The sequence below is a fragment of the Scatophagus argus genome, chromosome 6, assembly GCF_020382885.2.
Source record: "Scatophagus argus isolate fScaArg1 chromosome 6, fScaArg1.pri, whole genome shotgun sequence".
Classification (NCBI taxonomy): Eukaryota; Metazoa; Chordata; class Actinopteri; family Scatophagidae; genus Scatophagus; species Scatophagus argus.
The window spans coordinates 21,682,677-21,704,981 of record NC_058498.1 but is presented as its reverse complement, the minus strand read 5'-3'; the positions used below and the strand labels follow the sequence as shown (position 1 = coordinate 21,704,981).

Below are 22,305 nucleotides of genomic sequence, written 5' to 3'. Positions count from 1 at the left end.
ACTTCTCCCATTACTTAAGTTTCCGTGCCGCCTCAGCTTCCCCATCTCCAGTGAAGGGTTGTTGTGTGTGTGCCAGCATATGGTCGCTGCCACACAAAGGAGAGCAGGAGGTCGCGAGTGGTGCGCCTCCACCCGTCTTTCATTACCTTTCTATCTGGCTGACTCTGACCCCCTCCTCTCTCCCCAGCAGCCATGCTGGCCAGCTGGCTGTAGCTCGGGTGTCACTTTCCTGGCTCGGGAGGAGGCAATGAGTTTTTTGTTATTGTATGAGAGTTGAGGGTGAGATAGAAAGAGATGGTAACCTGCTGGGATCCAGAGAGCTCCAGGGGGCTTCCTCTGTGTGCCATAACCTGCTTGTAGCAGCTGGGGATGGTGCTTCATCGGGCCATCCAGGCGGCTCGAGCCGGGGATCTTGCAACCCTGAGGGACCTAGCATCTTCCGGCCACCTCGCATCTGCCATCACTGATGCCCAAGGTGCTGGCCCAGTGCACCACGCAGCGAGGTGTGGACGCCTGGAGTGCCTGCAGTTCCTGGTGAGCGAGTTGGGGCTGCCAGCTGATGCCCGGGCCTTGAACAGGGCAACGCCAGCACATGATGCAGCAGCTACTGGCAACATCCGGGAGCTGCAATGGCTCGCGGACCAAGGAGGCTGCAACATTGAGGTAAGTGTATCTAATTAGAGCAGTCTCTACACACAAAGAGAGGGAGAGAAACTGACCCTGAGATCTCAAATGCCTTGGAGAGATGCCACGTGTCCAGGTCTCTTGGTAATTCCCACCAACTTTGGCATGTGTGAGACTAAATTCAGGCTTTAGATGGTCATCTTACTGATCCCAGGATGAGGTTACATCACTGCAGTTGTAAAAGGTACTGTACACTGCCTTTTCTTATGTATTACCGGCTGATTACATCATATGGTGTTGACTTACTGAGTATCCATTAGTGTTATGTAGCAAGTGTAATTATGTCCAGATGGATGAGGGGAGCTCCTGCTGAGCTTTGTATATAGTCAAGTCTGCATCTGTTGTTTCTCAAAATTATACAGGTCCAATATGATTGAATTTGCAAGAACCTGCCTAAAAAAAGAACAACTCTAAGAGTTTGTCTTATTTTTCCTTGTTAATTCTTAATGGCGACCATGAACTGTCTCTGTTTAATATTTTGCACTGTATCCATGGATACATGAGTAATGAAGCCCCTTCAGCATGTCTTGATAATCAAGAGTGTTACCCTGTGAAAAACCCATACACCAGAGGCGTTCAATTTCTCATCACGCATCGAGCTCCATCTAAATCTGATTTTTGTGGATGTTTCCAGGATATGGATGCTGCTGGTGCCACTGCGCTCCACCTCGCAGCCCGGTTCGGTTGTGTGGAAGTCATCAAGTGGCTGCTTTCTGTTGGAGGAGTGGCAAAGGTAGAAACGAACTGTGGAGCTGTACCTGCTCACTACTCTGCAGCCAGTGGAGACCTCACCTGTTTAAAACTGCTCATTCAGCAGGCACCTGGGTGGGTTACAGTCCTTGCTTTCGCTGCTATTAGTTGTTATTGTAGCAATGCTAGTGGCACAGTGTGTCCACCAATTTGATCCAGACTGAAATATCTATTATCTTTTATACTATATGATGGATTGTTTTGAGGATTTGCACGAGTATTCGTGGTTCCCAGAGGAGGAATCCTCTTGATTTTTTTGAACCCCTGGCTCGTTCTCAAGCAACACCACGACATTGACGTGTGTGGTTCAGAGTTAAGTATCTCGACAGCTGTCAAGTGGATTGCCACGACATTTTCAACAGACATTTAAGCTCCCTTGAGAACAAACAACTTTTTGTCCAGTGGCACCAGCGGGATAAAATTTTCACTCATCCTGTCACAACATCGTAACACCGAATACATAGATTGTCACAAATTTTTTTGCTAGCTATTTCAACATATCTGCTTCACACTATCAGTCACAAGCCCTGGTATTAATGCATCACAGCTGACTCAGACTGATGGGTTGGGAGCCAGCTTTTGTTTTGTTCAGTCAACCTACAGTGGATGGTAGCTTACCTGTGAAGATCAGGATCTAATCAGTTTGGAATCGTCCTATTGTTTGGCTATTTATTTCCCTCTTAAACACAAATTCATGGGTATTATGTTTGAAATCAAATCCTAATTTTGAATGTTTCCACATAACCTCTGCAGAAGGACAGGGAAAAATGGAACAACAGCTACTTAATACATCACAGTTAGGCTGAATGATACTGTACAGTTTAACCTGACTGATAATTTAACACATTAACTGAAATGTTGGGCTTACATTCAACACACACAAATAACTCTTAATATAGTGAAATAGTGCTACTTATTACACTGGACTTTATTATTTATGTAAAGCTAACTCTACCAAGTAGTCAGTAACCAAAGAATAAAGGACACTCACTGTCTGACTGTGACTTGTGTTAACAACAAACACACTGACTGTGTGTTTCAGTCTTAATCTTTAGACACACTCTGTGATATGACTGTGATGTGATAGTTGAGCTTTGGGTACAGCTGCAGTATAGAGTTCTTTTGTTGCTGTCAAACCATTGTTTGACTTATCTCACTACAAGTAAAATCACATATACCGATAACGATTGGATATTATCAAGTGATGACTCATTTATTGCTGTGGCTCATACTCAGAAAGATTTATGGTTTATTAGACTGCACTTCTGTAGAGGGGCAGGTGAACATCTGAAATTTGAATCCCATATCTCCTCCATCTCCTAAACCTGAGACAGTGGCACTGTGAGGACCAGATGGTTGCTCTTCCTGCTTCATCTCCTTGTTACAGGAGAGTATGACTGTAATTCGCATGACGCATGGCGGGGTCACGCCATCACGTGTGACCATCGGTAAACTTGTGAATAATACATGAATAGACACTGTCAATCACATGTCACCCTTGTGTTATGTAGATAACACTATGTTTTGGATAACATTACTATATTCCCCTGTGTGGGATACTAATAAAGTTAGTTCAAAGCAGAACAAGACCTGCAGAATCACCACATTAAGCAACAGTACAATTGTTATATGTTATTCCTACCTAACAATATAAAGTTTTAGCTTTAAGTTTTTCCATCACTTTAGGTGTAACTTTTGATCATCTGATGTTTGTATTCTCTCTGTTCCTAATGTGCCCTGTATCTTGTACACGCTATTACAGCTACTATGAATACATATAGAACTGCATTTTAAAGCTTTTCCTCACATTATAGTGTTCAGATACTTATGCTTCTGTTGCTGTGTATGATTTAACAATACTGGAGACATTTTGTTCATCATTTTAAGTATTAAGCTTTTTGTTTACTTTTGTGTTATTTTTTTGGTACCGTCCTTGAAGGCATCTTAATAAAAACCTGCCTGGTAAATTGTGTCATGTGAGACTGAAGCTTAAAATAGCTATTATCTTGGCTAATAATAACATATACAATATCTGCTGCGCGTGTTGAACATCATGAATCATCTACATGTCAAACTGGTATGTTGCACCTGGCAGAATTTTGATATGGGTCTCAATACTGACAACGTGTTTTTGAGCACTTAGTGGCTGATACTGGTAACTTAACCTTGTGCGTCCGTGTTGTTGATGTACAGGTGTGTGAACCACCAGACAGTCATCGGTGCTACCCCGCTCTATCTGGCCTGCCAGGAAGGGCACCTGCATGTTGCAGAGTATCTCGTAAACGAATGCGGGGCTGACGTCCACCTGAGGGCCCATGATGGCATGACCTGCCTGCATGCTGCAGCTCACATGGGCCACCAAGCTGTAGTGCTGTGGCTGGTCAGTAGAGATGCACGACAGCTGTTTGCTTTGTCTTTTTTTGTCTTTGTTTTCAGTCATCCCTGTGATCCTTCTCAACGAACCCCAAATAGGTGACGTGTACTGAGGTCGGCCTGTCCTGCCAGGACAGAGATGGAGCAACTGCTCTGCACTTTGCTGCCAGCAGAGGGCACTATTGCATCTTGGAGAAGCTGCTTGAAATGGGTTCAAAGGTCATCAAGGATTACTGGGGAGGGACCCCACTTCATGATGCTGCGGAGAATGGAGAGCTGAAGGTTGGGCGCACCTTTTTTTCTTTTGTTTTTGTTTGTTCTTGTCTAAATAAACTGTATTCTTACAACAATATTTATATATATATATACATATATATATACCTGTTTCTTTGTCTTCTATATTGTCCCTTTGTCTCTCAGTGCTGTGAAATCCTGTTGGCCAATCAGGCAAGCCCCACAGACCAAGATATTGATGGCTTCACACCTGCAGACTTGGCAGAGTACAATGGACACTGTGAATGTGCCAGATATCTCCGTGCCATGGAGAAAAATGTAAGCTCTCTCTCTCTCTCCTACTCCAGTAAATTTTACTTGACACATGCTCCTGCTTTGTGTCCTCTCGGTGTGTCAGTGCTATCCAGCTGCCTACTTTGGCATAGAAATCAAAGCTAGTTTGGGGTCAACAACGGACATCTGGAACCTTGGTGAATCACTTTCTTAATTTGTGACATGTATTTCATGTGGGTCAGACCTGTCCTTCTGCAGCACTGTTCTCTTCCACTCAGCCTGATTGCTTTGCTCTCAGTTTAAGAGGTTTAAGTAGGGGGAGGAAGATGGCTTTTGTGTTTAATTAGGCATTAATGTAGGGCGATGCCATGAGTACAGGAGGAGATTGGTCGCTCTCAGCTTGCCACAGAGGACTCTCTGAGATTAGCTCTTTTGTTTTGTGCAGAAAGCACAGCGCTCCTTAATGTGACTGATGAATATTTTAGTGTTAACACCTTGTTTGTGCTGCCTGATCAAGTCAGAGGTCAGTGCAGTAAGAACTGGATTGCACTGAACTCTAACAGTCCGTTTGCTGAGTTCAGCCTCTTGATATCCTGATTTCTTAGTTTTTCTTTTAAATTTCTACATAATAATTAGGTTTACAGGGTTAGAGACAATACCTATGCTGTAATTTGAGCTTGTGGAGTTGATTTTTAATCGGAAACAGAGGAAACTGTCAGAAGATCCTATGTGGACCAGTCAGTCAGTGGACTTGTTGAACCTTAAAGACTCGCAGCTGTCAACCTGCAGCCTGCGTAGTGCAGACTACACAACGATGTACACAGAGTAAGGAAAGCTGTCGGCCAATGAAGACGAAGCCATGAATAAATCACCAGGGAAGAGCAGCACTCATACATGAAGAGGATGATGATAGGGAGGCAGCGAGGCGTTGCTCCCCCTTCAGAAATAATCCTCCCATCAACAATGGAGAGCTAATTAGCGCAGGGGCCGCTGCAACGTCGAACGCAGCCAGAGCCGCCGCCAGCTAAGGGCCTATCAGTTACCCCTCTCCAGCGGCTCAGGTGCAGGGCCCAGGGGCTGAGCCCGTTATGGGATCCACAAGCTTAAATTTCAGTGTTTTCACCATTCCGATGCCTGGAACCCGCAACTCTATCCCTTTGTGGACTTGGAGAGCAGGATGTCGTTGGCTTCAAACACACGTTTGATTGTGTGTCATGTTTTTTCCAGGGACTTGGGAGTGCTATGATTGTCACCTCTGGATGCTGTGTAATGCTGGTGGCAGACAAAATGATGTATCACGTTTCTTGGCAACGTGTGAATTGGATGCACAAACTTGAGGCTTGATGTGAACAAAGGGGTCATCTGATAGAAAACCTGAAATAAACTTTAATTGGTTTTCGTGACATTTGGAGAGCAGACTAATGCTTTGAAAGCTGCTCTTCCAGAGAGGAGCTGTACAAGTAGAGATGCTTTAATTACATTGTTGGTGGTGTTTTAGGTTTGTAACGTGCTGCGTAGATCACAGGTTTCATCTGTTCTAAAGTGTCAGTCAGATAATCTCATTTCCGAGCAGCGACCTAAATGAGCTGGGACACTGACCGGGGGAGAGCGGCGCATTTGGCCTCTCTGCATGTTTGGATCACTCACATCGAGGTCAGATTCGTTCAGCGCTGTCAACCTCTCCTCCTCATCTCGCATCTCAGGAACAGCTGCAATCAAATAAACAGTGTGTGGCGTGAGGTTTACTTCACGCACATTTGTGGCTTTTGCGCTGCATTCACAGCGATCGGGCCAAAGATACTGTTGTTTGAGAATGGTATTTTTAGAATACTTGAACAGAGGAAGCACATTGTCATCTAATCTATCACTTTGTTTTTCAGGACATTGTCAAAATTTCTGCTTTTTTTTTCAATTGAGAAACAAAACACATGCTTTTATAGCTTTTTGTATTTGCGCACATGAAAATATCTCATCAACGTTATCAGCGGAGTGAGTCTCATGGAGATATTGTGTTCTTCAGTTTGTCAGAGGATATAATGTAGATCCACATCTTAAGAAGCCCTCCGTTCTCTTCTTTCACATCAGGAGTGTAAAGTCTATATCATATCCTCATACACACTGTGATATTACAGTTTCAACCCCATTCATTAGTCATAGCTTCTCAGCTAGTTTTGCTGATTTTTTAAAAACTATTTTCTAACATTGAAGAGGGCAACAAATAATCATGACAATAATCAGCAGTGGGGCTGTGTTTTCACAAGATTCTGGAGATCTGAATACCTTTATCAGTGAATAATATAACAAAACAAAGGTGCTTACAGGATTCTTCTGGTAACAAAACAGTAACTGCTACAGATCTTTGCATGTAAACAGTTAAAAATCAGTAGTGTTTTTGAGAATCGATACTGAAACATCCTGAAACATAATATTGTATCAGCGTTTTCTTACACCCCTTGTAAACAGATTAATTGCTAACTATCATAACAAATTTTTGTAGCCCTAAATGGCAACCTTGTGTTGGTGCTCAAAATGTTTTTCCAGCAGGGCTGCTGCAATGCGAGGATCATGATGAGGCAGAGGTAATATTCATCAGGAAACTGGTGTATCAGTGCATGATATAAGTCATCAATTCTTGAAAAATGTGGCCACAATTAGACACGATCATCCGTTTGTTGTGGTCAGCTTTTCCACATTAGAGCTTATGCTGTCACATTGTGTTTCCGTTGTCACATTTTCTACCCCAGCCCTCACAATTAAAAAGCTTGATGAATTAGCTCCTCCATTCAATCGTCCCCAGTGGAAAAAAAAAAAAAAGCCTGAACGCATGTGGATAAAATGTCTCTTTTCCAGCAGCTTTGACAAGTCTTCCGCTGATACCTCCCTTCGTGCAACAACATGCCCGTTGGTTTGTCCATGCATTAGTGACATTACCGGCCATCCTATCCTTTCCCTTAATTATTAACCGCATTCTCCGATCAGAGTTTATTGTTTATTGCCCGGTGCCTGGTGGTCACAGGCAGAGATGCTGATGATGGTGTCAAACGAGTGGTCGGCAGTCTTACGATAGTGTCACATCCTCGTGGAGGAGCAGCCATCCCAGGTACCTGGCTGCACGAGTCAGTGCCTCTGGAGTTCCACTGTAAGGTGAAGTCACATCGGTGTGCACTGGGAGAGTTGCTCAAGGTTCAGGTTTGGAAGTTTTATTTTGTTGTATTGATCATTTTCACCTTTAGGTGCAGTTTTGCTTGTTTTTCCTCCTCTTTGGGCTTTAGAACATTATTTTTCTTTGAGCATTTTTTTTCCATAAGTGAGTGACTGGACAGGGTGAGTAATTTAGTTTTGTAAAATGAAAGGAAAGTTCTGTAAGTGTTGTTAAAGAGGCCCTAACTGGCAGATGTTTTGGCAGTGTTTTACCTGTTTTCTGATCAGCTGTGGCCTCTTACGGTTAGGCATGACTAATACTCCAGGCTCATGGCCCTAATATGTGTTGTCATTGTTGATTATTTCAAATTGGTCCTGATTTCCTTTTTTTTTTTTCTTTTTTATCTTTTACTGTTTCCTGATATAATTTTCTGATCCAGTAGTAGTTAAATGTTCCAGTATGTAGACAAATCATTTGTGTTGTTTAGCTACAGTGGATGCAAAATAGTTGTAAATGTTGGCAAAAACACTGTGTGAGTCAGTTGTTCGCCTCTCAAGCAGTGTCCTCCATGCAGGAAACCTGAGAGTATTTTAACATGCGAGTGGACATGTATTTACACTATAGTGTTCTGTGTATAATGTACACCCGCCGTGTACATTCCACATCACAATTTATCACCGAGAACATGAACATTTCACATGGAAGCAGGTTGTTTTAATGATTGATCTCAGGGCGCAGAATTACAAGGCATGTTTTTTAAATACACATGGTGTTCTGAAATACTTCAACTCTCTCACGGCTCGACCCGCAGGGACCATGGATTACTGGGGCTGCATGTTCGACAATGAGACAGCACTGAGGAGCTGTTTCTTAACTCTTGGCTCCTAATCTGCAGTGATCGTGCTCTTTGTGGTCTTTGATAGCAGGAGAGTGGATCCAGGCCAAAACAGGGCTAGGCTATCTCTATCTGCGTGGCAATTGTGATGGGGTGCTGATGAAAACCAAATGCTCTCTGGCCACTGGGTCTAATTAAACACACACACACACACTTACACACACAAGGACCAGTTCATCATGGCTTTTAGGACATTGAACTGTTACGAGAAGGGTCACAAAGGAATCGGGTTCCCCCTCCCCTTCTCCCAGCCCTCTTGTTTATCTATTTGTGGATTGCACAACTTCGGGGAAGTTTATTCCTCCGCCCGAGCGGTGTCACAGCATATTTCGTGCTGTTCGACTTCAAAGTGCCGCGTGAGAGGAAATGGCAAGGACCACCTCATGGACACAAAGCACAACAGCATGCAGCAGCATATTACTGCTGCCTTTGATGTTTTGGTTACTAATAATGTCCTTGGAGAGCTGAATTTGATATGCATTCTGCATGGAGTGCATTAAGACAATGCAGGTTCATTAAATGGGATCTAAATGTTTCCATACATCCTACATCCTTCCTACAGTGGTGTGAAATGCTGCCAATTATTCAAGGTTGCTTACTTGTCCCGTGGGTTGCTGCGTGGGTTTGTTTCATAGTGAGTGTCTTCAGGCTTTTAAAATGTTTTGATATGTTACTTTCAATCTGGACATTCTAGTTAATTTCGTTTAACCCGTTTGTTCATTTGTTGTTGTTGTTTTTTTTTTTTTCAAATTAGAGCATGCTTTCCTTAGCAAGATAAACACTTTTAACGTACATCAGTACATGATTAAACTAACATGCTTGACTTGAACTGATTTGTTTGATAAAATAGAAAAAAGTAAGAAAAACCAGACCGTAACTGTACTGTGTTTACTGAAGTGTTCTTGAGCATGTGTTTCACAAAGTGGCACTTTATTCTTTCCTGTGAACGACTGAGCCTTTCGGGGATTCCCCCTTCGTAACCAATCATGTTCCTATCACCTGTTACCAATGAATCTGTTTACCTGTGGATTTTTCTGATGTTTTTTGAACATCCCACAATTTTCACAGTCTTTTGTTGCTCCTTTCCTAACTTGTTTGAAATATGTTAGGATAAGCTGATGAGGTAAAATATTAAATACATTGTCTTTGTATTGTTTTCAACTGAGTATATGCAGATTAACACATTCTGGTTTCTTTATGTTTTTCAGTGTCCCGTTTTTTTGTACATGTCTTGCTGACCTCTAGAAAACAAACCAAAGAAATTCTATTGCAAAAATAATTATAGTGATTGATTCCACTTCTCAGTTTGCATTTCTGTTTCCCACCAACTGTAACAATTCTGTTTCTACCATTCAGTATGCCCCTGCCTTTCTAGCAGAACCAAATACATATCACTTACCTTTACATTTACCTGCATCGTGTTGGGTGAGAAATATTGCCGTTGATAGCAGTTAAAATTTGAAACTCAAGTAATAATTTTAATTTTTTTGTCCAAGGTCCAGACTACTAGTTTATCATTGTGAGATTGTACAGTGTTTAGAAAACTGTGAGCAAGTGCTAAAAACAGAAATTATATATTATATATCATATATTTGGTCGTCAAATGTCTCACAGGTATGTCTTTTATATTCACAGACAGCCTGTGCAGATAAGCCCATCGAGGTAACCGCTCCAGTGGAGGAGGAAGTGACGGTGAAGCCGGCGGTGTTGTTGCAGAGCAGCAGGGACGACTACTACGGCTGCCTGAGTGACACATGCAGGGACGCGTACAGCAGTAACACAACCATGGATAGTTTAAAGGTAAACATTCAGGTTTAAATGATCTGTAGTCTAAAGTCCATGGCACAAATGGCTGGTATGTGGTTGTTAGTCAGTGAATCCTCTGCCTCTGCTGACTCCCAGTCCTACGTCGCATCACCAGCTCCATTTGTCTACACGACAAATGTAGCCAAATGTTCCTGAGGATGAGACAAGGGCTGCACAGGTCATTGTGATGTGCAGATCACCATAGATCAGGCATTCTGGGACCTAAAAATGATGATTCTGATTAATAAGGGATGGGTGGCAGGTGGGTAGAGGAACACATTTTGAATGTGTAAAAATATTCATGACATTATCTGCAAAGATCCCTGAAGCACAAAACGACAAGTGTCTCCCCATTAAGAGAAACATTTCAAACACATCTACACATGAATGACAGCAACTTCATTGATTATTTAAGGATCAGTCAGGATCTAATGTTAATTAATGTTGTGAGTTGTTCTACACATCCAAAAGGTTACACACAGTCCAGTTCATACAGTGAAGTTGTTTGGAGTCAAGTTACTGAGCTCCTGAGCCACCCTGAGGGTCATCAGAGGTATCTAAAACATGTTTCTTTGAGAAGGTCAAAGTGTCCTCTGTCCTGTCAAATTTAGAACTACAGCTTTCAGTTTTGCTGCTTAAACTGTATTTTCTGAAGTAACATCACTGCATGCATTGAAACATTTAGAATTACTGAAAGCAGCCTCTCTCAGGTTCTCAGTGCAGATTTGGGTCATAAGAACTGATCTGTGCATCACTAATTTGTAACAAGCAGAGGGTACAGACGTTGTGAAGCCACCTATGTAGGCACATCTTACTATCGAAATAATCATTTAAATAGCATCATTTTGCTGCCATTGACTTTAGGCTGGGTTTTTATTGTTCAGTGGCACGCTCGGATTGTGTAGCTTTAAGATAGCAATGCCCCAACAATGCGCTTGACCACACCTCATTTCAGGACCAACACACTCATAGTCACAAAAATGGGCAAGTACGTTTGCTACTTAAACAATGTGGGTGCTGTGCATGAAAATGACACTTGCCTTGGGTATAAGATGAAACCCTGAATTTTTCACGCAACTCAGCTATTTCTCTTATTTTGTCCAAATTAGCAACCTGAGAGTGAGGAGTGCCCCCAGGCGAGATACCCTCAGCCCCCCTCTGCACCTCCTTTACCTTCTGCTTCACCCACGCCCACACAGCCAGATAAAACAGCTGTCAGCAAAATAGAGCAGGTTCAAATCGCAACATCCGGTGAGGCATCTCTGTTTATCTGCTTTAATTACTCTTTTACCAAAAAAAATGCACCACCTGTTACACTACTGAAATGCTCAGTGGAATAACGGAGAATATGACTTGTATTTACAGTTATCAAAGGTTTCAGTCAGACCAAAGCCACTGGGAGTGAGATAACTGTCCCTGCTGAAAAGACAATGTTGCCTAATGCAAACCTCCTGGCTGACAGAAAACGTCTTGGCGACATGAAGTCCATTAAATCGTTGAAACAGTCAGGATTATCAGGAGTCTTCACTGGGCAAGCAGTAAGTGCATTAAGCTTTCTCATGTTGTACATCCTTCCTTTGTTAGCGCTCCCTTTCTTTGTCTAAAATGCCTTGTGCGTGTAGAACAAGATGGTGGTCCTGCCCACTGAGGAGGCCAACCTGTCGGACATCGACTACCTGGTGCCCACTCACGATGAGAGAGGCCGGCCCATTGCTGAGTGGAAGAGGCAAGTCATGGTGAGACAGCTGCAGGCCAGGCTGCTGGATGAGGAGGATCAGAGGAGGAAGGTAACATCTCTCCTAAGATCATTATGGATTTAGGCTTATACTGTCATCTAAATCTTACGAATCCAATGTTGGTTATAATAGGCATTGCAGGGGTTTGTTAACAGCGTGTATGTGTGAATTAGAGGAAATAATACTCAGGTAATGTAACACACACTTTTTTAAATCAGATGGTGGCTTGCAAGCAGACATCAAAGAAGAATTGATATCCACGCCCTCATAACTCTAATGCAACCTTTTCATTTTTAACTCAAGAGTTTGAATTTTCGACACATCCCGACTCGCATTCCCATTCAGGCGGATAGCTTTTGGGCTATTTGATAATGTTTGTTTGCAAAACTCCAGTTTATTTCCATTTCGAAATCAGAACATTGACTTTCTTACTTGCTTACTTACAACAAGATTCAAGGCAAATTAATCTAACTAAACTATTTTGATGATTGGATAATTAGACCTAGAGACATTGGTTGTATACTGTGCAGCTTACTCAGATGCCCTTCTAAACTATTGCTTGTTCAGCCTCACCAGACCACAATGAGCACAGCGAAAATTGTGGTCTTATTTTGTAATGCTATTTTAAATCTGCATTACTTGGAAATTCCATCATCATTTAGTTTTAATTGCATATAACAAATCACTGAAGACATAACACATTGCTGGTCAAGTCATATTTTTGAGGTCTGGATCATAGTTTTACTATATCATTACTCTTTTCCTCTCACGTCTAAGCCATGTGAAATGTTAAAAAAATCTCTCAGCATGTCATTCTATGTGTTTATCTGCCGGCTCTTTGCCTCGTCTCTTACAGGAAAATGGGAACAGATATGCCAAAGTCAGCTGGAGGTACTCCCAAGCCCACAATGCCATCCTGGGGCCCTCTGGTGAGCTGCTGACTGAGGATGACCTCATCTATCTGGAGCAGCAGATTGCCAACGTCTCCATGCAGAGGAACTGTGAAGGCTACGAGCTGGAGCTGGCTCGTCTAGCTGAGGAGCTCAGGCACATCCTGCCAGCCCCCATCGTGAACATCACCGTCAACACACAATTCAGAAACTTCTCGAGTCAAGTTCCTCTGCCTGTATGGTGCGGCCGCATCTCGGGCATTGTAAAGAGCATGTCTCTGCTCATGACCAACCTGACTGACCAGCCCTACTGCAAGATGCCCAACACTGACCTGATCACTGTGTTCTCTCAGGCTCCAGACAGACAGAACTCAACCAGAGGTCGCAGGGAGAGGATAGAGGATGAAATCCACCAGTTCGGCGTGTCTGTGAGGACCCTGAAATCTAATTTTGAGACACAGAACTCACCTTTGTTAGATGAGCCACCGGAAGCTGTCATGTTAAGTTCTTCCACACAGCTTGAGGCCACAGAGTCGGACAAAGAACCTAAAATCTTGAGTCCAGCGCCAGAAACAGACCAGAACAGTGACTCTGGCATTGACTATGATGAAAATGTTGCAGATGTTCTAGAGACAACCAGCCTTAGAAAGGAGCGCATAGTTGTACTGTTCTTAGGCCACTGGAAGAAATCTGCCTACACTGTGACACTGAAAAGCAAGGATGTAGCAGAGAGGAAGATGAGTGGCGGAAACCCCGAAATGGCCGACTCATCTGCGTCAGGAGGCAGGGGCAGTGTGGAGAGCACCCAGTCGAATATAATGAACAGTTCTCTGGGACATTTCTTCAAGCAGAGGAGTGCTGTGAACAAGATGCTGGGAAACTGGAGAAACATGATTTCCAGTGTCCCATCCAGACAGATACGCAGGTGCACCCAACTGCACTACTCACATTATGTCAATGTCATGTCTCAAAAATTCACCCAAAATATTGATACAAAGCTTATACAGTAGCAGACATGCTCAAATATGAAAGGAAAGGATAAACACACTACACACTTCAGGCAGTGTGTTATGTCATAACCTTAATTGAAAGTCTGATGTGAAACAGTGGCATTGTTTGTTGTGTGGAACAACTTTATCTTTTAGTACTTTATGCTGCACCCGTTCCTTCTGAGCACATCACGAACTGTGGAGAACCACTAGAAAAAGATGCGTTCATTCATTGTGCAGATGCTGTTTACTTAGTACCAGCCCCTTCATAAAGTATAATGAAAACCCATAAACTTTAAGATTTTGTTGATAGAGAGGCAAACGTATTTTTATATCAGCAACTGATTAAGTCACTTTGTGCAACGTGAAGGGAATTACTGATAGTAACAGAACCACGGGTTCCAAGTTCAATACAATAAAACAAAGTTAGCATCTAGCTGGCAAAGACAGCTTTAGAAAGCAAACATTTAGCTGAACTCTTTGTTAATGTTTGTAATAAGCTTGAATGGGTCAATAGTGGACTTAAATTTGTTACTTAGCCAGAAATGCAACAAATGAATGTTAATGTTGATAATGTGCACCTTTTCAACTTTGCAAGCTAATGATTTGGGGTTTTATCTTATTGAGTTTGGGCTGAAAAGCTGTCTGTAATGCTGAAATGATTAGTGCTCCATTAGTAGACTGAAAGTTTAGCTGTATTTGTTTGCAAAGCTTACAGAGTTTAGTTGGAGCTTAGTACATACAAGAGAATAACCGTTCAGTGTTATCAACAGGCTCCACCGGCAGCAAGCCCTCTACTCCCCAGAGCAGTTCCTGCCTCGTCTGGATGGCGTGCCGGTTGAGTACGACAACCTGACCTTGGATCTCTTCATGCTGGGGTACTTTCACATCCTGGAGTTGGAGCTGCCTGTGGACGAACGCAAAATGAGGCACCTGCTGTGCTTTGAGGTGTTCGACCACGTGGGGAGCTTCCCCTGGGAGCTGGTTAGGGATTTCCATAAGGCTGTCATACAGGACATCGAGGCTGGGAACCGCGAGTGGAAGGACGGCTTTGAGGACATTAAAGTGAAGTTCTTTGGAAACACTGTAAGTCAGTCTGAAAGCACTGTAGAATTGATAAAACACAGCCTCCCAGAAGTTAGACAGGTCCCTAAAGTCATTGTGCAGACGCCCACACCTGATGAGGGGGTGCTCCACTGTGGAACTGACATCTCCAGTTTTAGCAATGAAGAAATTTGTAAATACATAGACCGTAGTTTCGCTTTTTGGAAAGAGAAGGAGGCAGAGATTTTTGATTTTGAGTAGTTGTTTGTGTCATCCTTTTGATATTTTTGTATTGTTTGTGGTCAGATGACATTAGGGCTGGGTATCAAACCTAATATTGTTTGATCTGTAAATTGAGTTCTTGTAAATGTCAAAAACTCTTTGATTTTGCCTGATTTGGTTTATCATTTTGTTAATTTTTTATGGTATTTTATTGTGTTAAAACATTAAACTGTAAACGTTTCAAAGGTTTGGACTTTGTTCATAAGTTTTAAAAAGATTTTGTAAAAAACTATATTTATATATAGTATTTTAAGACTTTTTAGTAAATGTTTTGGTACTGCTATTCAAACTCAGGTATCAAACTGGCAACAAATTTCTAACCATACCCAGCCCTATTAGAAAATCCAGACTACCTGGTGTACTATTGTGTTTTTCTGAGAGTCAACAGCTTTGTTTTGAGATTGCTTCATTTTCCTTGGTTTGATAAGGAAACTGTTAATGGTTCATATTCACTAAAAAAACCTAGAATCAATTATCAGACAGAATGAGGACCATTTCTGGCATTATTACAAAATAAATCATTACACAGATACTTGTGTAATTTCATTTCTTGTTAGGCTGACTTTATGTATACATTAACTTACTGTAAATACTCATTTAACTGATGATACATTTTATTTTTATTTCTTGTCATTTTTGTGGTCCCATAAATCAAACCTCATGTATTGTATCCATCTTGTAGACATGTGGCCCTTTGTCTATCATCACAATATCATTAATTGACTCTTTTAACATATAACAAAGTTGGTGCTACATCATTCATCCCCTTTACTAGCTTCCAGGCCTGTTGAGAAAATGCTAAGTATGTCTCTGTAACAGCAGCTGTGGCTCCCATGCATGTTGTTTGGAATCTGACTGCAGCGTGGAGTCACTGTCAGTCCTAAAAATAACTGAACTACAAGCAGCCCGTCGTCCAAATGACTTGGCAAAAACCTTTCGCCATGCTGCCCACTCCATGTTGATCTAACCAGCTGCTCGGCTGCGAATCGCTTTTTTACTGGAAGGATGAACCATTATTTCCATTCTCTGCTTCTGTGGTGAGTTGGTTGTTGGTAACTTATTTCATTTTATAGTATTTGATGACAGGAAATGTCATTTGTTGTTGGCTTCGGGGGAAATTAGAGTCTTACTGTTAAATATCATACTAATCATGAGCCAGAAGTATGTTGTAACAACACAGTGGTGCCACACTTAAGAAGACAAGACATTTTGTACAATTACTGTATTTTTTTCAAAGTTCCAAACATAACAGTCAAAATGGATTTAATTTTCTCTTCAGCTCTTTTTTTGACCTTTTATTATTTGCAACACAGTACGAAAACTCATTTTATTTTACCCTTAGTTGTAAAACCAAAGAAAAATATTACATCATATAATATATCACTTATATACATACTTCACCACTTTACTTACTACTTACTTTATTGTAAATACCAAATGGCAAACTATTCACCAATAGCATTAAGGTGCGGTTTCTCTGTATTATGCCATTTCAATATCATGTTATCAGCGCAGCAATTTTTAAATGGTTTTTGAATAACATTTTTTACTTCGCGGTGAAATTATTGCTGATTTTTTGTAAAAAAAAAAAAACATTGTTTAGACAGCATTATTTTTATCACAAGTTTTTTTTTTTTTTAATCACAGGTAAGCTGTTAACTCAGTTTTCATCGAGAGACAATTTAACCTCCATTCTGAAGTGAAGTTGACCATGGTGCGGAACGTAGATGACCTGGACTTCTGCCTATCATCCCACCCTCAGAGCATCCTGGAGGGCTTGCGCTCCCTCTGCTCTCAACCCAAACTGGTCGATGTAACGCTGAGCGCAGGTGGTCGGGACTTCCCCTGTCACCGTGGCGTTTTGGCCCTCTGCAGCACATACTTCCGCTGCATGTTCTCAGGGGACTTTGTGGAGAGCATAGCTGCGCGTGTGGAGCTTCATGATGTGGATCCTGATATACTCAGCTGCTTGTTGGACTTTGCCTACACAGGCAAACTGACCATCAACCAGAGCAATGTGGAAGGGTTGATCTGCACCTCCAGCCAGCTGCAGTTCCAGACAGTGAGAGCCGTGTGCAGCCGATACCTCCAGCACCAGATTGATGCAACCAACTGCCTGGGAATCCTTGAGTTTGGGGCCATTCATGGCTGCCCTGAGGTGATGGCCAAAGCGTGGGCCTTCCTCTTGGAGAACTTTGAGGCTGTACAACAAGGTGAGGAGTTTCTACTCCTGGGAAAGGACAGGCTGATTGCCTGCCTCTCCGATGAAGGACTACAAATCCGGTCAGAGTGCACCCGTGTGGACGCCATCCTGAAATGGATCAGGCACCACAAGGAGTCTCGACTCTGCTACTTTCCAGAACTCCTCACCTTGTCTCGTCTCTCTCTGCTCAGCCTGGAATACCTGGCTGACACCCTGCTGAAGGACAGTCTGGTGCAGGCCTCTCCCAGCTGCAAAGAAGCTGTGGAAAAAATTCACAGAGAGGTTAGTGAGTTCACACTTCCTCCTCCTTTTCTCTCTTATCTTTGTTTGCTCAATCTGAGAACATTTCCAAAAACAATCATGACTTTTACTTTTATAGAAAATGGATTTGGCACCAGAATACAGGGACAGACTCAACTCTCAGAGTCCACAACCAAACCTGCAAGAGGTGCTGTTCGTAATGGGAGGTCGTTCATTGGATGACTCGGATGATGAAGATGACTCAGACGAAGATGAGGACAGAGACCCAAGACTGCAAAGACTGCTACGCAGGAACTGTGCCTTCTACAACACAAAGACAAGTACAAACATGTTTTGCACATATCCGAATTTCAAGTTTGTTTAAGTTCAGAATCCATTTTACAACAGAACTTTGTTGTGAAATTTCTGTTTGATTTCTTGAAAAAATAAGTTTGGCAGACGGGTTGTAGGTTATAAAATGCAGTGTTGACAGAATAACAGCTCCGTAGGAATGTAGCCTGGATGTGACAAAATTGGATCATCTTCCTCAAATGAGCATTTTATTGTGTAGCGCTGGAAGAAGGCATCCATGTCCATGTTTTTCATGGGATGTTAAGGAAAACACTGTCACATCTCATTCTAAGATTTCTGGTTTTATGTTCAGGCAATGACAACTCTAGCCACAGCATTCTCTGTGCCAGAGAAGTTACATTTTTTAGCCGTTTGTTTGTTTCTTGACCTGACTTTGACTTACTTTCACTTAAATGCTCTTTGAGGACAGTTTTGCCTCTAATTTCCCTGCTATACATCTATCACTTTCATACTATAGTTTCCCTTACTCTCTGACTTATGCTCAAGCATGAAACTCCCCTTTATTTATCTCTGCAGAACAGTGGCATGAGCTTCCAAACTTCCCCAATCCTAACAAGTGGGGTTACTCCATGGTGTCCTTGAACAATGATGTCTATGTCACAGGTGAGTTAAGTGTATGCAATCCCTTTTAAAACAGAGAAACTTTCAGGAGGAAAGCAAGGAGACGATTTTGAACAGAATTCAGTAGTTTCTTTTGTGAGGAATGCAAAATCTTGTCAGAATTTTGACAAAGTGTTTTTGTCTGTTTGACAGGGGGCTCGCGAGGTTCGAATACCAACACCTGGTCGACCACAGAGACCTGGAAGTACATCACACGAGAAGGGAGGTGGGTTACTGTGGCACCCATGCTCCGGCCTCGGACTAACCACACGTCTGCAACGCTCAACGGGGAGATTTACGTCATTGGAGGTGAGAAAATAAATACAGTCCTGCATGTGGTGCCTTAAACCTGCAGCGCAATGGAAAACTGTGATAAATTCAAACAGCTCATCTGCCCCTAATGGCTTACCTCTGTGGTGATAGTTTGTCAGAATTTGCTTGAGTTTCTTCTTTGTGGTTGAATATAGTTTAAACTATGGCCAGGTTCTACGAACACAGTGGTGTTTTACATGTGTGGTGTGGTGGAGATGATATTTAAGTACTGCCACAAACATGCATTTTTAAATTTAAGTATTTCTCTACATTTATAAGACCATGATTTAACTTTGGCACTTATTCTACTTGACATTTCCCTCTTTTAGGCACAACAGCAGATCGTGTTGAAGTCGAGCATTATGACCCTTACAATGACACCTGGGCCTTGACGTGCCCTGCCTTAAAATATGTGACTAACTTCACTGCCACAGCGTGCCATGGGAAGCTCTATGTGATTGGCTCATGTGCTGTGAAGTACAATGCTTTGACCATGCAGTGCTACAATCCTGTTATAGGTAAGGATCAAAGCAAAGTTCTTGTCTTGGAGATTGTCATTTTTCCTTTTTCATTTTACTTTCAGTTGTGTTTCTTGTGTCAGATTTTAATCTAAGACCATTTATATTCATCGCTCCAGTACTGAATCAACTATTTTCCCCACTTTCTTGTAATAACTTACGAATTGCTATTTATAGTATTTTAACAAAACCTCTATTGCTTCGTATTGTAGTTTCTTAAAAAATAAAATATCATACTTCATATTTTAGTACTTGTTGTAACACAGTTATATCCTGATATTCTGGCAGTCTGACAGGCGAGACTGGGTTTGGCAAATGCCAGGAGACCATTACTTGCCTGATTGCATTGTGCTAATTGTCATGTTTGATGGAGGAGGGATACTAGTATGGGGCTGTTGAGCTAGCCCCCTTATTTCCAGTGAAGGGAAATCTTAATGCTTCAGCATACCAAGACATACCAAGAGTCCCTGTTGGTGCACTGGTTGGGTGCCCCAATACTTTTGCCTATATAATGCATGTGAATTAGTAGATGTGTGACTTCAGACAGCTAATTGTTCTTAGAAATCTCATCTCATCAGTGGGATCTTTTTCCCATTTCTTTAAAATATTTCGTCTATCGTTATCGATCAGTCCTCGAAGATATCGTGATGATTTTATGAAACTTGAATTCTGGATATTTGTGCTTTATTTATTTGTTTAAATTCAAAATGTATTTTCCTTTTTTTACAGATAGCTGGAACAGCATATGTTCTCCGTTCATCCCTAAGTATTTGTCCTCTCCTTGTTCCGTCTGTGTGGATGGAACAATATATCTTGTTGCTGACAACACTAAGAAAGTCTATGCTTATGATCCAGATGCAAACATGTGGCAGAAGGTAGGTTTAGATATCACTGCAGTCACAAAACAGTCATACAACCCTGCAGGACTGTAGCAAAAAGAGTCAGTTGTATTCTGCTGTTGTTTTGCCTTTAGCTATATGCCAACATTTCCCTCTCTTCAGGTCCAGCTACTCCACATGCTCCACGAGAATGGTGGCCTGGTAGCTCTGGATGGCAAACTGTTTGTCACTGGAGGCCATTGGAAAGGCATGGAGGGAGATTACGGGGTGGAAGTGGAGGTTTATAATCGAGCATCCAATACCTGGGAAGTCGAGTGCTTCCTGCCGAGACTTTGGTTCTACAGCGGAGTCTGCACAATCTTCCTAGATCCATCCCAATGGCCTGAGGTTTTCCCCATAGATTCAACTTAAAGGGCTTGGACTCATAAAGTTCACAGACACATGCTCTTATCATCTTACAATGCAAATGGCTTGTTTATCTCAGGATGTCATTGTGGCCTAGAATAGTGTGTTACATGATACTCAGGTATTCTTGGTTGGTCTTCGGGCTTTGTTTGGCTGCTCAGCAGGTGTGTATTTATACTTTGTATCATGTGTTTGGGATCTGACTTCCTTTCTATGTTACTGAAGGGTGTGAATCGTTATAATTCTTCTTATTATTGTTGTTGTTGTTGGTTGTTCATCATGGTGTGTGAAAATGCTTAATAAAATGCGTTCCTGCTCCACCAGATGTAAATGCTTACTTTGTCTTTTGTGCCTTGATGATCATTAACCCATAGGCTTGAGGCGTCTTGTCCTGTCATGGAAACAACCAAGCAAGCATTCTATTTCCATGACAACGGGCCGGAAGCGTGTTGTCACCCCGGTAACGTCACTGGTATCAGAATGCAGACGCTCCGAAAGTTTGTTTGCTAAAAACTCTAACTGCAGCCTCTTAGGTACCACTTCAGCACGACCTTCATTTATTTCTTATTACATTATTTTAATGCGTAATTTTTGTGCTTTGTTTAGCTGAACATTGACCTCTATTTATTTGAAGTTTTCCTAGCTTAACCTATGGCAAGCTAGCTTTAGAGCAGGTTTTCTGTCTTCCGACTCGACAAATGTGACGTTTCTAAACACTTTATTGTCAAAGCTCTTCAAAGTTCTTCAATGAGTTCTCAACGGGAGCTAAGTGCACATTCACCTAGACTGGAGGCCGTGATTCAGGTTGGTAAAACAACAGCTGTCACCCACTGTGTAATAAATGTCATGTATATCTTAACAGGCCTTTTTTTCACGGAAGACGCTTTGACGTGTCCAGTCAGAGAAAGCAAATGTGTAAATAATGGAATCAAAGATGGCTGAATTCCATTAAACTGCTTCAGTTTTAAGCTCCGGGTTTCGTGCATCCTTGCTCACTCTCAAATCAAAGTCAGGCTTTCAGAAATTTTACTTGAGTGAAAGTACTAATTATTAGCATGAAACTATACTTTAGTAACAAAAGTAACTGTATCTTTCATGGAGAATATATAGTGACATTATATTAGTAACTAGCATGTAAAGATTTAAAATAAATGTAGTAGTGACTGAGTAAAACTGACATAATTTCCATATGAAAATGATGTCTTTAAGCATAAAACAGCAAAAAATGGAAATATTCACGTTCAGTACAAGCACTTGTTACATAATTGTACATAAGTGCAGTACTTATTGGTTGTTTTCTACTTGTTAACTTACAAACACAGTACTTAAGTGATGAAACAATACTAAGTTAATAAATTATCCTAAGAATAAGTTAGGATATTAGTCAGTTTTTTTATGTAACTAAGTGCATTTACTCCAGTGCTGGGCTTAAGTACAATTTAGTGGAATTTCACTTGAGTTTCTTGAACTTGTTTTTACTTTAGTGCAATTATCTTTTATAGTTATTTAATAGATCATAGATATTCATATAAACCAATAAAATAGTATACGTTGTTAGAGATAAAAAAATACCCTAAACTATATAAAGTGGACAAAACGATCTACAGCCCATTCTACTTAATGAGTACATTTTGTTTGCTTATACTTTTGTATTTCTACTTGAGTACAGTTTAAATATGATACAAAGTACTTCTTCCACCTCTGTTGTCCTCATCGTC

At 41.6% G+C, this 22,305-nt stretch overlaps 3 protein-coding genes across 5 annotated transcripts in view; all 3 read left to right on the top strand.

Moving 5' to 3' along the window:
• Positions 1–244: 244 nt before the first annotated feature.
• Positions 245–15,625, top strand: LOC124060829 (espin-like protein). Its single transcript, XM_046392173.1, has 11 exons — positions 245–663; positions 1,319–1,509; positions 3,628–3,814; positions 3,907–4,089; positions 4,228–4,359; positions 9,987–10,151; positions 11,267–11,408; positions 11,523–11,695; positions 11,780–11,944; positions 12,750–13,708; positions 14,546–15,625. Exons 1-11 carry the CDS (start codon positions 370–372, stop codon positions 15,075–15,077), a joined length of 3,123 nt encoding a protein of 1,040 aa, XP_046248129.1. The 5' UTR covers positions 245–369; the 3' UTR covers positions 15,078–15,625.
• Positions 15,626–15,731: 106 nt separating this feature from the next.
• klhl30 (kelch-like family member 30) lies at positions 15,732–20,912 on the top strand. Its single transcript, XM_046391270.1, has 8 exons — positions 15,732–16,135; positions 16,746–17,583; positions 17,681–17,882; positions 18,430–18,516; positions 18,667–18,822; positions 19,155–19,343; positions 20,073–20,218; positions 20,345–20,912. Exons 2-8 carry the CDS (start codon positions 16,810–16,812, stop codon positions 20,591–20,593), a joined length of 1,803 nt encoding a protein of 600 aa, XP_046247226.1. The 5' UTR covers positions 15,732–16,135; positions 16,746–16,809; the 3' UTR covers positions 20,594–20,912.
• Positions 20,913–21,009: 97 nt separating this feature from the next.
• Positions 21,010–22,305, top strand: part of crocc2 (ciliary rootlet coiled-coil, rootletin family member 2) — a 33,570-nt gene continuing 32,274 nt past the window's right edge. For all 3 annotated transcript variants that reach the window (XM_046391265.1, XM_046391266.1, XM_046391263.1), the window contains exon 1: positions 21,010–21,391. In XM_046391265.1, coding sequence (XP_046247221.1) covers positions 21,335–21,391 — 57 coding nt within the window. In that variant the 5' untranslated portion in view covers positions 21,010–21,334. The remainder of the gene's footprint in view (positions 21,392–22,305) is intronic.